The 13065-nt window shown below is 37.9% G+C and overlaps 1 protein-coding gene across 1 annotated transcript in view; it reads right to left on the minus strand.

The window, feature by feature from the left end:
- The window catches only part of TP63 (tumor protein p63), a 222155-nt gene that overhangs the window by 134680 nt on the left and 74410 nt on the right, over positions 1 to 13065 (minus strand). Inside the window, exons 3-4 of the mRNA XM_037131775.2 lie at positions 976 to 1104; positions 33 to 165 (exon numbers count right to left, since the gene is read on the minus strand). Coding sequence (XP_036987670.1) covers positions 33 to 165; positions 976 to 1104 — 262 coding nt within the window. The remainder of the gene's footprint in view (positions 1 to 32; positions 166 to 975; positions 1105 to 13065) is intronic.

Raw genomic sequence — 13065 nt, forward strand, 5'->3', positions numbered from 1 at the left:
CACACACCAAAGGAGAGGCCCATGCCACTCACCCACATGGGATCACTCAGGTCTGAGTCCTGCATGCGGATACAGTCCATGCTAATCTCGATCTTGTTTGTTGCTCCATTTTCTGATGGTTCATCTACAAAGTTCAAGTCAATGGGCTGAACTGAACATATGGGCCTATCATAAAGGAAAAACAAACAAAAAAGTATGTTAGGGTTTGGAAAGGGACTGAAACACACTTACCAGTTGGTAAACATTAGCTCTTTCTGTCTCAGAGTTGGCCAGGTTCAGTGGTTTCTATCAGAAACCCTAGATTTGAATCTTGGCTTAACCACTTACTACATGTGTAATCACATGCAGTTCAAACCTAGGCCCTAGGCCCTATTTGTAAAATAGGAATTATGAACCCTGCCCCCATCAAAGAATTGCTGGGTGGAGCACGGGAAGGAACAAAGGTATCAGGGATGGAATATTTTATTACTCTTCCCTTACGGTCCCAAGTGCTCTGATATTCTTTCATCTTCCATTTAATTTATTCATTTATCCAATCCAGATCTTCAGAAAGAAGATAATCTTCTTTTAGCAAGACATAAATGACCAACATAATTTAGTATTTTACTTTCTCTGTGGTGTATTTCCATTGTAAGAGTAAACAAGTCTTTAAGTCAAATGGACTTTGAGTACCAGGGAATTGTTGGGGAGGTTATTTTGGGTTGGGCTGGAGTTACCTTCTGATCTTCCCAAACTACACCACCTTGGAATAATAATGACTTTTGCTGTTGGAAAATGGTATTGCAAAATGCAGTGGAGAACCCACTACATTTTAAACACAGATACCACTGGAGAAAATAAAAATTTTCCAATAATATTAACTGATTTTTATCAATTTTAGAAATATACCTTACCAATACAATAGTATGTCAATTCACATTTACCTAATTAAACTAGTTAAAATACAACATTTTTTTCTGCTGATTTGATACTTACTGTTCCAGAAAGTCCCAGATATGCTGGAAAACCTCGGGACTGAGGAATTCACTTGTCTGTGTGCTCTGGGACATGGTGGATCGATAATAACTTTCTTTCCAAGAAAAATGAGCTGGGGTTTCTACGAACCTTAAAAGGACAAAAATGAAACTATAATTATAGTTTCTGTATTTATGCATACAAAATATTTAAACTAAATCATACTTGAAAAAGAAAATTAAGTGAATCTTCGAAATCATGCAAGTGAATCTTCAAAATCATGCAAGTGTGTATTTACTACATATATATATATAGTAAATTTTATAAGTTGCAAAATTGTATTTCTTCAGGTAGTGTCACAGATCTCATTTTGCAATAAAATCAGGCAATCATGTCTTCTACCAAAGCTTGTCTCTTTAACTAATAATGTTGCTACACCTTACACTTCTGCTATCCAACATCTATGTTCTGTATATTTCAAAAAGAAAATAAACATTCCCTCATTAGTTCTGACAGCAAGTCTGACCTATTATTAAACTCATTTTATAAGTGTCTTAACTGATCATCTGCTCATTCAGCCTCCAGCAAGTAAAAAGTAGAATCAGAGAACAGAAGTAAGTTCAGAAACTTAAGTTTCACCCTCAGCATAATCACCCTTCTCATAACTACCATCTTAGCATCATGCCCAAGGACAATAAACTTGAGTTTCTGGACCTAGACTTTTTTTTCTTAATCACTAGTTACCTACTTTGATGTGTGTGTGTGGGTGGTTTTTAATAGGAGAGTGGAATTCTAGTTAGACTAAAGGATAAGCAAACATCTGAATATGTTGCAAATTAATCTTATTTCTGTTTGTTTTATTTGGCTGCTGGATCCTCAAATTTACCTTTACATTTAAAAAATTAACCTTGATTCATATATATGGAAAGTAAAATATCATCTTTCTCAAGTGATGCTTTCTCCAAATCTGCATGTTATCTGCACAGATCATCTTAGTACATAGCTCATTATCATTATCGGTAGACTAATTTTATTCCAGGATGAAATTAGCTAAGCTGTTAAACATTACTTCTTCTGTTACAAAGAGTTAAATAGTATACTACAATAGTCAATCATTTTAAATTTGCAAATGAATGCTCTGGTCTTGTTCCATAATAGGAGATAACAACACTGAATTTACTGCTGATTTCAAAACTGTAAGGAGAAGCACTTTCATTTACTAAAGTCAAACACATACACAGAGCATCTATTATTTGCCAGAGAGTACAGTGGGCACTGGAAATAAAAAGCGAATAAGATGGTCTGATTCTCTAGGAGATTATGGTGTAGAAGGTAAGACAGAAAAACAAATCTCTAATAAATGTAGTAATAGTGTATATAAAATTATAAAAAAACAAAGAAGAAATATACCATCTCATTTAAGGGGTCAAGGAAAAAACCTTTAATGATGAGAAATTTGCAAGGCTAAGTAAGGACTAGTAGTATGAGTGATCAGCCTATGGCAAGAGCATAGGCAAAATACTAAACTGGGAAATAACTTGATGTATGTAAGAAAATTAGATGCAACGTAATGTTAGTACAGTGCAAAACCTTGTGGTGGAGAATGTTGGGAGGTAAAGCTGAAAAGGGAAGTAGAAACTTGTATGCTATGGCAAAATAAAAGCTCAAATACTTCAATACTTCTGAGTATTGAAGAATACTTTTGAAAGGTATTTTTAAGTAAACTTTTTATTTTGAGATTATTGTGGATTCACATGCCATTATAATAAATAATACAGAGTGAGCACAAATGCCCTTTATCCAGTTTCCCCCCCATGGTAACAACTTGCAAAACTACCATGTGATATCACAACCAGGATATTCACATTGATACAATCCACTGAACTTATTCAGAAATTCTTACTTTATTTTATAAAACTAAATACACATAAACACACACACATACAAATGAATGTGTGTTTTGTGTGTATTAAGTTCTATAAAATTTTTAGAACCAAAATTTTGCACATATTTAGGTTGGTGCGTCCACCTCTACAGTACTGGCACAGTCAGATTGACACAGGCAGAATATGTTTTATATTGATACATCTAAACATTGCAGGAAGGAAGGATTTAGAGCAGAGCAGTTTATAGGCAAAATGGTTATTGAAGAAGTTGGTGCACCAGTTCCAATAAGACAGTTGAATGATAATAGACATGGGGAGGCAAAGATGTGGACAAACTTGATTATTAGGGAAAAGGCTAAATCAAATATTATGTATGTTATTAATGTAAGAGAAGGAAGATTTCAGGAAACCATGTTTGCCGTTTTCTTGGACTGAGTGGCTGATGATTCCACTAACTAAATTAATAAATATAGATGGGAGACCTGGTTTACACTGAAAGGAGAGATGAGTCCCACCTTAACATACTCAGCCTGAAGTACCTATGGAATATATCAAAAGTAAAGCAGACAGTTGAATAAGCTTAAGCTTTAGAAAGACAAATGGATCAGAAGTTTAGAAGCAGAAATCCTTACTACAAGGTAAAAAGAATCAATGAGGAGAGATACTACAGCCTATGCATAGCAGGGTTAATGAAGATAGGAGGGGATCTATTTGGAGAAACTAAGAACTAAGAAGTTTACGAGAAGACACTGAAATGTTCATGGGTCTTAGAAGCCAGAAGAAAAATAATTTTTCAAAGGCCTGACACTGCTGAATGTGGCAGAGGATCCTGAAAGTCATCTATTAGGTTTGGTAAAAGTAGGTTGTTGGGGTCCTTGACACTGACACTTTCCATAGATGAATGAAAGCACAAAGTACATTTTAGGGATTTGAGGAGTAAATAGGGGATAAAGGAAAATGTTACTTTGATATATTTGCATGAGAAGAACTTGAATTATACTTGAAATGTAAAGCAGAAAGGAGGCAGCCAATAGCAAGAGAGAGAAATTTAAGACGTGGGAAAGGGCAGGGGTGTCCCACCCACGGCCCCACGGGCCACATGCGGCTCCAGGATGGCTATAAATGTAGACCACACAGAATCGTTAATGTATTTAAAACATTATGGGGTTTTTTGTTTACATTAATGTTTGTGTATTGAATGTGCGGCCTAAGACAACTCTTCTTCCAATGTGGCCCAAAGACGCCAAACTCTTGGAGACGTCTGGCTTAGAGAATGGTCCTGAAAGAAGATAGGAAGGAGTTAATAGCAAAAGCTCAGATAAGCCACTAAACCCCTCATTCCAGGATGAAATTAAGGAGACAATACAAAAGGGGTATATATATCTACAGGGAACAGAGTTCACGCCTGATAACCTTAGTTTTCTTGATGAAGCAGGAGGTGAGGACATCTGCTAAAAAAAAGAGGGAATAAGGCATTGAGTAGCTAGTTGGAGATAAAAGATGAGGGTTTAAAAATGTTCATGAGGTTAGGAAACATGATTTTTCCATAGTCCCAGCTGCACAGTTTTGTAACTCCCTCTGGTTTATACCATTTGAGAACAGTAAGAGAAAAATAGATAAAAGAATCATTACTATTGTTTCACTGAATATGTTTTGGGTGCCAGACAACTGAGAGAACCTGTGAAGAGTAGCTTGGGATCCAAATTGGAAAGAGCAGAAAAAGGGGCTAGAACAAGGATAAGGCCAGAAGAACAAAGACACTAGAGGTCTGTATGAGTCAAAAAGCATGTATACATAGAGGAAGGTGAGGAATTTAAACTGGTGGAGAAAGAAGTAAGAGTGGCCTATCAGAGTATGTATTGTCCCCAAAGACCACACCTAAAAATTATTTATAGTTAGGAGAGCATCTGAAAATACAACGCCTTTAAATTGAAAGGGCAAATTAATTGTACTTATTTTCTCTGTAGAGTTGGGATAGACTTGGTTTGTACACTTCCTACTAGTGAGTAAAAAGAAGTGAAATTTTATAGCTTCAATACTGAAGTGAGCATTATGGAAAATAATTCCATGAGTGACACTTTTAGGTATGTTTGATTTACAATAAACATTTTCCTCAGGTAAAACCGAAGGAGAAGGAAATGGGGAAAATATAAGTAAAAGAAATTCTTTCGCAGTGAAAAATATGAAGGTGAAGAAATGAATTATTCAAACACCGAAGTGCAAATAAATTTGAATTGTGATGTGCATGGACCCACAAGTTCATCCAAAGACCTATATACCCTATGGCTGGTAGCCTGACAGCCAGGTGAGCCCTCGAACATAAACACAGAACACAAAGTACATTCTCAGCAATAATGATAGTCACTGTGTGAGAATCAGTACCAAAAAAGCGTGCAAGTTTTTAAGTCAGCAGAAACTTAGATGTAGTTTCTTAAAAGACTGGTAGTTAATCTACCCTAGATCTTGAATAACAAAAAATATGAGCTTGATTCCAGAAGAAGGAGTCAGTGGAAGAAAGAAATAGTCCCTCTAAAGCAAAAAAGAAAAACCCCTTTGGCCCCACAGTCTTCATCTATTTCTGTTTCTTTCAGTATTTCCCCACGGAAGTTGTGTTTCCTCTCTGTGCTCACTCTGCCATTACATTGTTTTACATTTTTCCTCTAGTTTCTCTCTGACTCCTTTATAAAAAACCTTCCCCGTGTTTTGGATGTCACCACTAACCAGCGGCAAAACCTTGGGCAAGTCTCCCTACCCCAGGAACCTGCGCTTCCTGACTGTGCCCTCCGCTCTGCAGACTGTCAGAAGCCCACCCAGTCCTAGGGGTTCTCCTCCCCACAAAGGATGGCTTTGTCCCTTATTTAAAATATGGTCTTTTCGAGCAGAAGAAACATTGGTTTTGGAGAGAGACAGACTTGGATTCAAATCTCAGCTCTACTATTGACGTACTGTGAGGTCTTTTCACGCTATGCTGCCTTTGTGGCTTGGTTGAGAGAGTTACATGAAATTACGTGCCTAGTGGTCGATACGGTGGTCTAATTTGTATCAAGTACTACAGAACTTGTATCCAGACAATAGTTGCTGAATTGAACTAATTTAATAGTGCATCTGAAAGGTCCATTAAAGATAGTAAAGTGTCACACAAAAATAATTTTATTAAACCTGAATTATCCTTCAATTCCCTCCAGTTCAGACTGTTCTTCCCCTATCTATGTCCCTGGACCAAAACAGTGCCCCCATCACTTCTCACTTTTTTGTAGATCATTTTTGTCTCTGGCTTGTTACACTGACTTGGGCAACTTCCTCCTTCAGGGATTCAAGTTTCAAGGGGCTTCATTATGGAAGGTGAAAGTGGGGTTTCTCATTACAGATCAATGGTTTTCAGACTGTGTTTCATGGAGCCCTGAGATTCGTGTTGCCTCTGTGCTCACATGTAAATGAATAGCAGTTTACACACGAATAGGCTTCTACACACCCTTCCTTCTTAACACCATGTCTGTCGTGTGGCTTGTGCTTGTCTCAGGGTTCTGAGCAAGATTTCATTGGAGAAAGGGTGTTGATAAAGATCAAAAATCAATGGTCTAGCTCTGGCTGGTGTGGCTCAGTGGATTGAGTGCCAGCCTGTGAACCAAAGGGTCGTTGGTTTATTCCTGGTCAGGGGGCACGTGTCTGGGTTGTGGGCCAGGTCCCCAGGGTGGGATGTGCAAAAGGCAATCAAACATTGATGTTTCCCTCCCTCTCTTCGCCTCTATCTAAAAACAAATGGATGAAATCTTTAAAAAAAAATCAAAGGTCTAGACTTGGGGATCTTCAAAGCCTCTTCTTTGAAAACTCAGCTTCTATTCCCATTTTCTGAATAAATATGTAAAACATTGAGAGAAAGAAAGAAAAGAAATTAGCTGGTGCCATAAGGGCAGGAGGAGTGAGATAAATCCTATTTTCCTCCAGGGCTTTGCCCTCGGGTGAAATCTCAGTATCAATTTACTCACAGATTAATCACTCTGTTCAAATGGTTTTGTCAAACCAGTTATGCCCAACAACAGGAAGCCTGAATTCAATTTTTTCCAGTTTGTTTTCCCTAGATTAACTATTGTAAATTCTTTGTATTAACTCAGAAAACAAAAACAAAGCTATTCTTTGTAGAATTCACCTGAAAACATGAAGGGATACCTGCTGACCATTTGCATTTCTTCCTGCTTTCCCTGTTTTGCCCTAAAAGTCATCACCCAAATTTGTCTTACATGTAATTTCCTTCAGTACTCCTGAAAATTCTCCATATCCCTAAAATTTCAGAGTTTAAAACAACCTTAGTTTTATAGTTGGATTTTAGAATTAATAGATTTCAGAGATTAATTCAGTTTTTCTTATTGAAGAAAATGCTGAAATTTAAAAAGAACTGGCCCACTCTAGCTATACTGTATTTAACTTAGGTCTTTACCAATAACCAATAGAAATAGGTTTATGCATTGGATACTAATTCTCATCATGAATAACCCACCTTGTGGCCTTTTGTACCAGTTCCCAGACTTATAATTTTCTGGATATTTAAAGCTTCCTTACTCTCATTTAGAACATCCAAACTTAAAGTTATAAAGGTAGAACTGTACTTAATTCTATATGAATCCCTAACCCACTTAATAAAATTTAAAAAAGCATTTAGTAGTGACTCACACCAGAAGCTTACTGGCTGCTCTTAGATTTTCTCACTCAAAGGCCCCCTTGGTAGAGTGTCAGTTGCTTCTCTAGAGAGAAAATGTGCTACCAGGAATCTCCACGAGAGCAGGCCCTCTCACCAACTGAGCTCACAGTTGGGAGGATGGGTTCGCACAGGAGACTAAACCTTTGAAGAACTTATAAAAGTCTACACTGGCTATGCCCTTAAGACTGCCTAGTTCTGTTCCCTATTTTATGGGAAACAGAGACCTGGACCTGAAGAACTTTCCCCAGATCCACCGCTGAGCTGAGTATTGGGTAATGAATGCAGACTTAAATTTTCTGGAATTTCCCAAGCCACTTGTTAAACACATTGTTATCATTTATTATTATAAAATATTAAACTTAAATTATACTAAAAAAATGCTTAAAACTGGTCACTTCCTAGTTATTTTTCTATCAGATTTTGAAAGCCCTTTGAAAAGTATAGTAAAATTGCTCAGATTAAACAAAAACTAATAAAATTCTGTCTACATTTATTTCAATGAAAGGTTTACATGCAAAGCATTCAACTATATGTATAGTGAATATTTATTATGTGAAAAGTTATGTAGGAATTTAGTGATGAATGAGACATTTTGCTTTTCTGGAGGTTTTTTAAGTTTAGTTCTGAAAATAAAACACTTTCAATGTTTGTTTAATTTTTATCCTTTGTCATAACCTTTTGTGTTCCAACTGTTAACTTCCCACTGGATGGTGAGCTTCTTAAGGGCAGGAAAACCAGCACAGGTCACTCATTCTGGTTCGTGCTCTATTGCCTGCTGAGTGGCAGGAGAGAACTGCTGTGGACTGTGGGAAGCTCTCACGGCACAGGGCCTGTTTTTCTCGTTTATGTGTGACAATCTTTAGGCTCAGAGAGGATAAGAAAGTCATTCAATGTCATTCAGAAAATGATGGAGCTGGGATTTAAAGTTAAGACTGTATGCCTTCAAAAGCTATGCCTTATTAAATCACATACATGACTTCTAATTTTTATTTGTCATAAAAATTGGGCAATAAAACTTGGGAAGTTTTCATAGTTGGCATAATTATTTTTTTCTGTAAAAGGACAAAATTTCCTACTAATTCTGTTTTATCACAATAGTTACCATTTTTCCTAAAAATAAGTGGGGAAATGGCCTGAGAAAGCTAGTACTGATCAGTGAATGACATTACAGAGTATCCGACCTTTCTGCAGATGTGCAGTGTTGCATAAGTAGCTGACTGTTAACCGTAGCACTGGACAAAGTAGCTGAAGTCATTATTGCTTCACAAGGGGAAGAGAGCATACTAATACCCTGGTAATGTCCCCAGTTCTCAGATAAAAGTGGTTCAAAATTCTGAACATGGCTTTTCTTCCCTCCCTCTCCCCTCCCATCCTCTCCTCCTTCCTTCCTCCCTCCAGCCAGTCTATTAATCCATTACATTATTGCTTACGCCTGTTACCAGCCTCTCTGAATCTTCCCCAGACAAGTCTTTTGGTTGGCTTCAGGAGCATTCTAAATCACACATTTCCTTTTATATTTTTAGTTCAGAAACATTCCCACACTTTCAGTTTACTCTGCTATTATTGCAACCATTATCATTATAAACTATCATGCTTAGTTTTAAGGATGCCAAAGAGCACCTTGATGCCTTTTAGTAAATTACCTCTTTATCGCACCCAACAGTGCCCAAGTGCCCTGGAGAAGAAAATTTATTCACATGCTTCAGATAAATCCTCCTCCAGAAAGTCACTCATATAATCTAAATCAGGTCCACTAACAGCTTTCCTTTGTTAGATGAAATTTTCTTCTTTTCAACTTTGTGATGAAAATGACCAGTTTGCGCCTTCACTCTGCTCACCCCAAAGTCAAACCCATATGTCAGTTTCTTGGCAATGAAACTTAAAAGGGTAAAATGCACTTAGAGTATAACTTACACCTTAACATTTTAAGTCTGCCGCCATTTGAACAACAATGTTTCTTCACCAAAGAATTCTTCTTTGTGTACTCTTGCTGAACTGGTAAACAGAAGTCTTAAGAAAATCTCTTTTGTGCTTCTAATGTCCATTTCTCCTTCATTATACCATAGATAGATGACTTCCCTTTAATCTTCAGAAAGCTTTTCTCTGCCCACTACCACCTGTCTTAAGACCTAATGGCCCACAGCTTGCTCCTTCCATAACCCTTTACTGTACAACCCAAACCCCAAATCCTCTCATCAAAGTTCTGTGCATCCAGTATTAGTTCATCAGTGGTTACCTCTGAGGGAGTGACCTTTCCCTCTCAGTTACCAAATCCTCTAAGTCTTGTATGTTGTGCCCCACCCTCTGTCCTAAACAATTACTGCCTTAGCAGCAATACCTAAACATACAAATTGACAAAAGGAAAAAAAAACGGCTTATATAATAAGAAACCACAACTTTTTAGAGGTTTTTTTTTTTTTTTCAGAATAAGATGTGACGCGCGAAAAGACAGTACCTAGCAGTAATGCCTTATATTTAGTCATAGATCATAAGGACTTATTTATTGAGCAACACATCTGTAGACACCATTGTGAAAAGAACCAGGGAGAAACAGAGAGACCCCTTCACCTCTGGTTCATCTTCTATGTACTAATTCTATGTGTCTTTTTAGATCACTCACTTGAAAATGTATTATTTACTTGTCTGTTGTGAGTTTCCACCACCAGAATGTAAACTCAGTGGGAGCAGATTGCCTGGTTCACTGCTGCATTTTCAAGACCTCGAATACTACCTGGAAGTACTCTAGAATGCTTGTGGGTAAAGAATGGGAGCATGGGGGATTTCATGAACTGGAATCCTCCTATGTATATTTAACTGTATCCCTCCCCTACCTTCCAGGATAATTCCTGGCACTTCAGTGTTAGTTACTGCATCGGTTCTACTTGGAGATGTGAGGAAATTACAGCTATGAGCAATTAAGAAACTTCTGCATTATAGCCTCTTGAAGACACAAACTTACGTGAATATGTATCTTTGCATCCCTATAAATAACATAATTTCTGACATAATAATGTGGCATTCATAAACATTTGTTGAATGAATGGATAAATGGCCCTTGCTTATACAGACTAGTAGGGTTAGCATAAAAATACAGGCTAGATTGACTTCCAAGTCTTTACTTTTCCTGATAGATAACAATGACTTCTGTGAGGAGAAAAGTGGGTACTTTGCAACAATGAAAGAAAAAAATTTACAAACCAAGCAGGAGAACAAAGAGACACATGCCCCTCAGAAATCCGTAAAGACTTTGATGTGATAACACAACCCCCAAAATGAAGTTCCCCGTGGTGATCCTGAGTCACTGAGAGAAGTTTACATAGCACACACTATTCTTGGCTTAAAAAGAGGGCAAAGTATGCTTTATTTTCAGAAATATCTGCCTTCCAATATAAAAGGAAAAATAAAGTACTATTTAAAGGTTATATGTGTATCTAGAAAACTCACCTACTCAAAATGATGTATTTCCTACAATTTCCTAGTAGGTAAGTCCCATTTTTACTAAATTATTATGGAACTTCTTATTTTTTTCTGATCAGAAGCATTTCTTATCTTATAGTACAGTTTCTTATTTATGTTTTCTACTGACGTGGTTGGTTCTTAGAGATAAAAACCTCATTGACTTCAGTTTCTGGCCTTTTTGGGGGGCTCCATAGTCTAGTACCTGGCACCAAGGGGGTGTCACATAGGTGCTTGTTGAAGAAAATGCGTGGAAAGTAGAGTAGAAATGACAATGCAAATGTCTGTAGTAGAAACAATGGTTAATATTTCACCACTTCTATGGACAACAAGGTCCTCTGTGATGTACCTGATGTGTTAATTTTTATAAGTTTCTATGATGCCCACACCAACATTATCCCATTTTACAGATAAGGACACTGAGGCCCAGTGGGGATTCACTTCCTCAAGATCACATGGTAACTGGCTGGATGGTGATCCTGGGGTCTCAAGGATTTGGCTGAAGAGCCTCTTGTGTATTATGTACAAAGTTAATGATGCTGGGCGAGTTAGTCAGCCTTTCTAAGCCCTAATTTTCATACCTGGAACAGTGGGAAAGAAAACAGTATCTACCTCACGTGGAGAAGGACCTTGGATCCTTAACAGAGGATCTGTTCGTGATCTGGAGTGAGACTCAGAATCAGCACTTTACAGAAAACACATGGCTTTGGGATTCACCTAAATTTAATATCTTTAGAGTTTTTAAATCTGAATTTTTTCCAAATGTCCATCTTCAAATAGGCAAGTTATTATCTCAATCTTGTTCACTGTGCTATATTTTAATCACTGAATACAATGGTCTGGTGGCCCTGGCCAGGTGGCTCAGTTTGTTGGAGTGTGGTCCCACACACCAAAAAGTTTTGGGTTTGATGCCCATTTGGGGCAACTATGGGAGGAAACTGATCAAAGTTTCTCTCTCACATCAATGTCTCTCTCTCTGTCTCTCTGACTCTTTCTCTCAAATCAATAAACATACCCTCGAGTGAGGACTAAAAAACAGTATGGTATAACAATTACAGTTAATATATAACACATAAAAATGCTAGGCATTGTTTTAACACATTATGGATATTAACTCATTTAATCCACCCCACAACCCATAATAAAGTTAGACACAGAGAATGTAAGTAATTCCACCAAGTGAGGACAGCAAACCTGCCAGGCTGACTCCATAGCCTGTGTTCCCATTACACTGCACTGACTCACCCTGTTAGTACAGATGGAGGTCGGAGCCCCCTGGCTTACAGGTGATATTTGGCAAGCCGCTGCCCCTCTGTGGGATTCAAGTTCATTCTTTCTGAAGTGAGGGGGCTGACTCCGATGATCTCTACGGCTCTCCAATCCGAAGGGTCTATCATTTTGACTTTGCTATCTCATGTACTAAAACCTTGTAATTGCTGGCATAAGATACACTCTCCCTTCTATAGCTGCCCAATTATTATTATTGTTTTTACCTGTCAGTTCAAAAAAAACTTCCTTCTGAGTCATTTGTCCTATGCCATTTTTCACTTGCTGAGGAAGCCAAAAGTTGTTCAGCCTGGAGACGGAGATGGTGTCTTCGAAGATTTTCTTCTAAGCCCTGCTGTCTCTGTATAATCAGGCTTCCAGCTGAGGCTGTTTGAACCTCATTACTCTCCCCAAAGGCCCACCAGCTTCTAGCCCCTCCTTTTCCGCTCTCCTCCTGAACAATGGCACTCTTCTGACCTAATTCGTCTCCTCGATAACATCTCTCCAAACAGTTCTTCTAACCTCTTCACGTGTCTGCTATGGCCCCCTTCCAGGCCGGCACTCCCCCTCTCTCAGGCTTCTTGTAGCTTCCTATCACTCAAACCTGGCTACATGTCAGAATACCTGGAATGCTTAAAATATAGATGGCCAGGCCCTACACCAAACAGACAAAATCAGAATTTTGAAGAGTGGGATCCAAGCAAGAGTATTATTTTAAAATGTAGACATTTTCTGAGCAATTCTAATGTGTGGCATGATTAAGAATTATTGTCTAGCTCTGTGATTCCCTAGTGGGAAGAATAGCAA

This window comes from Artibeus jamaicensis, unplaced genomic scaffold, assembly GCF_021234435.1.
Source record: "Artibeus jamaicensis isolate MK-2021 breed Jamaican fruit bat unplaced genomic scaffold, CSHL_Jam_final scaffold_474, whole genome shotgun sequence".
Lineage (NCBI taxonomy): Eukaryota > Metazoa > Chordata > Mammalia > Chiroptera > Phyllostomidae > Artibeus > Artibeus jamaicensis.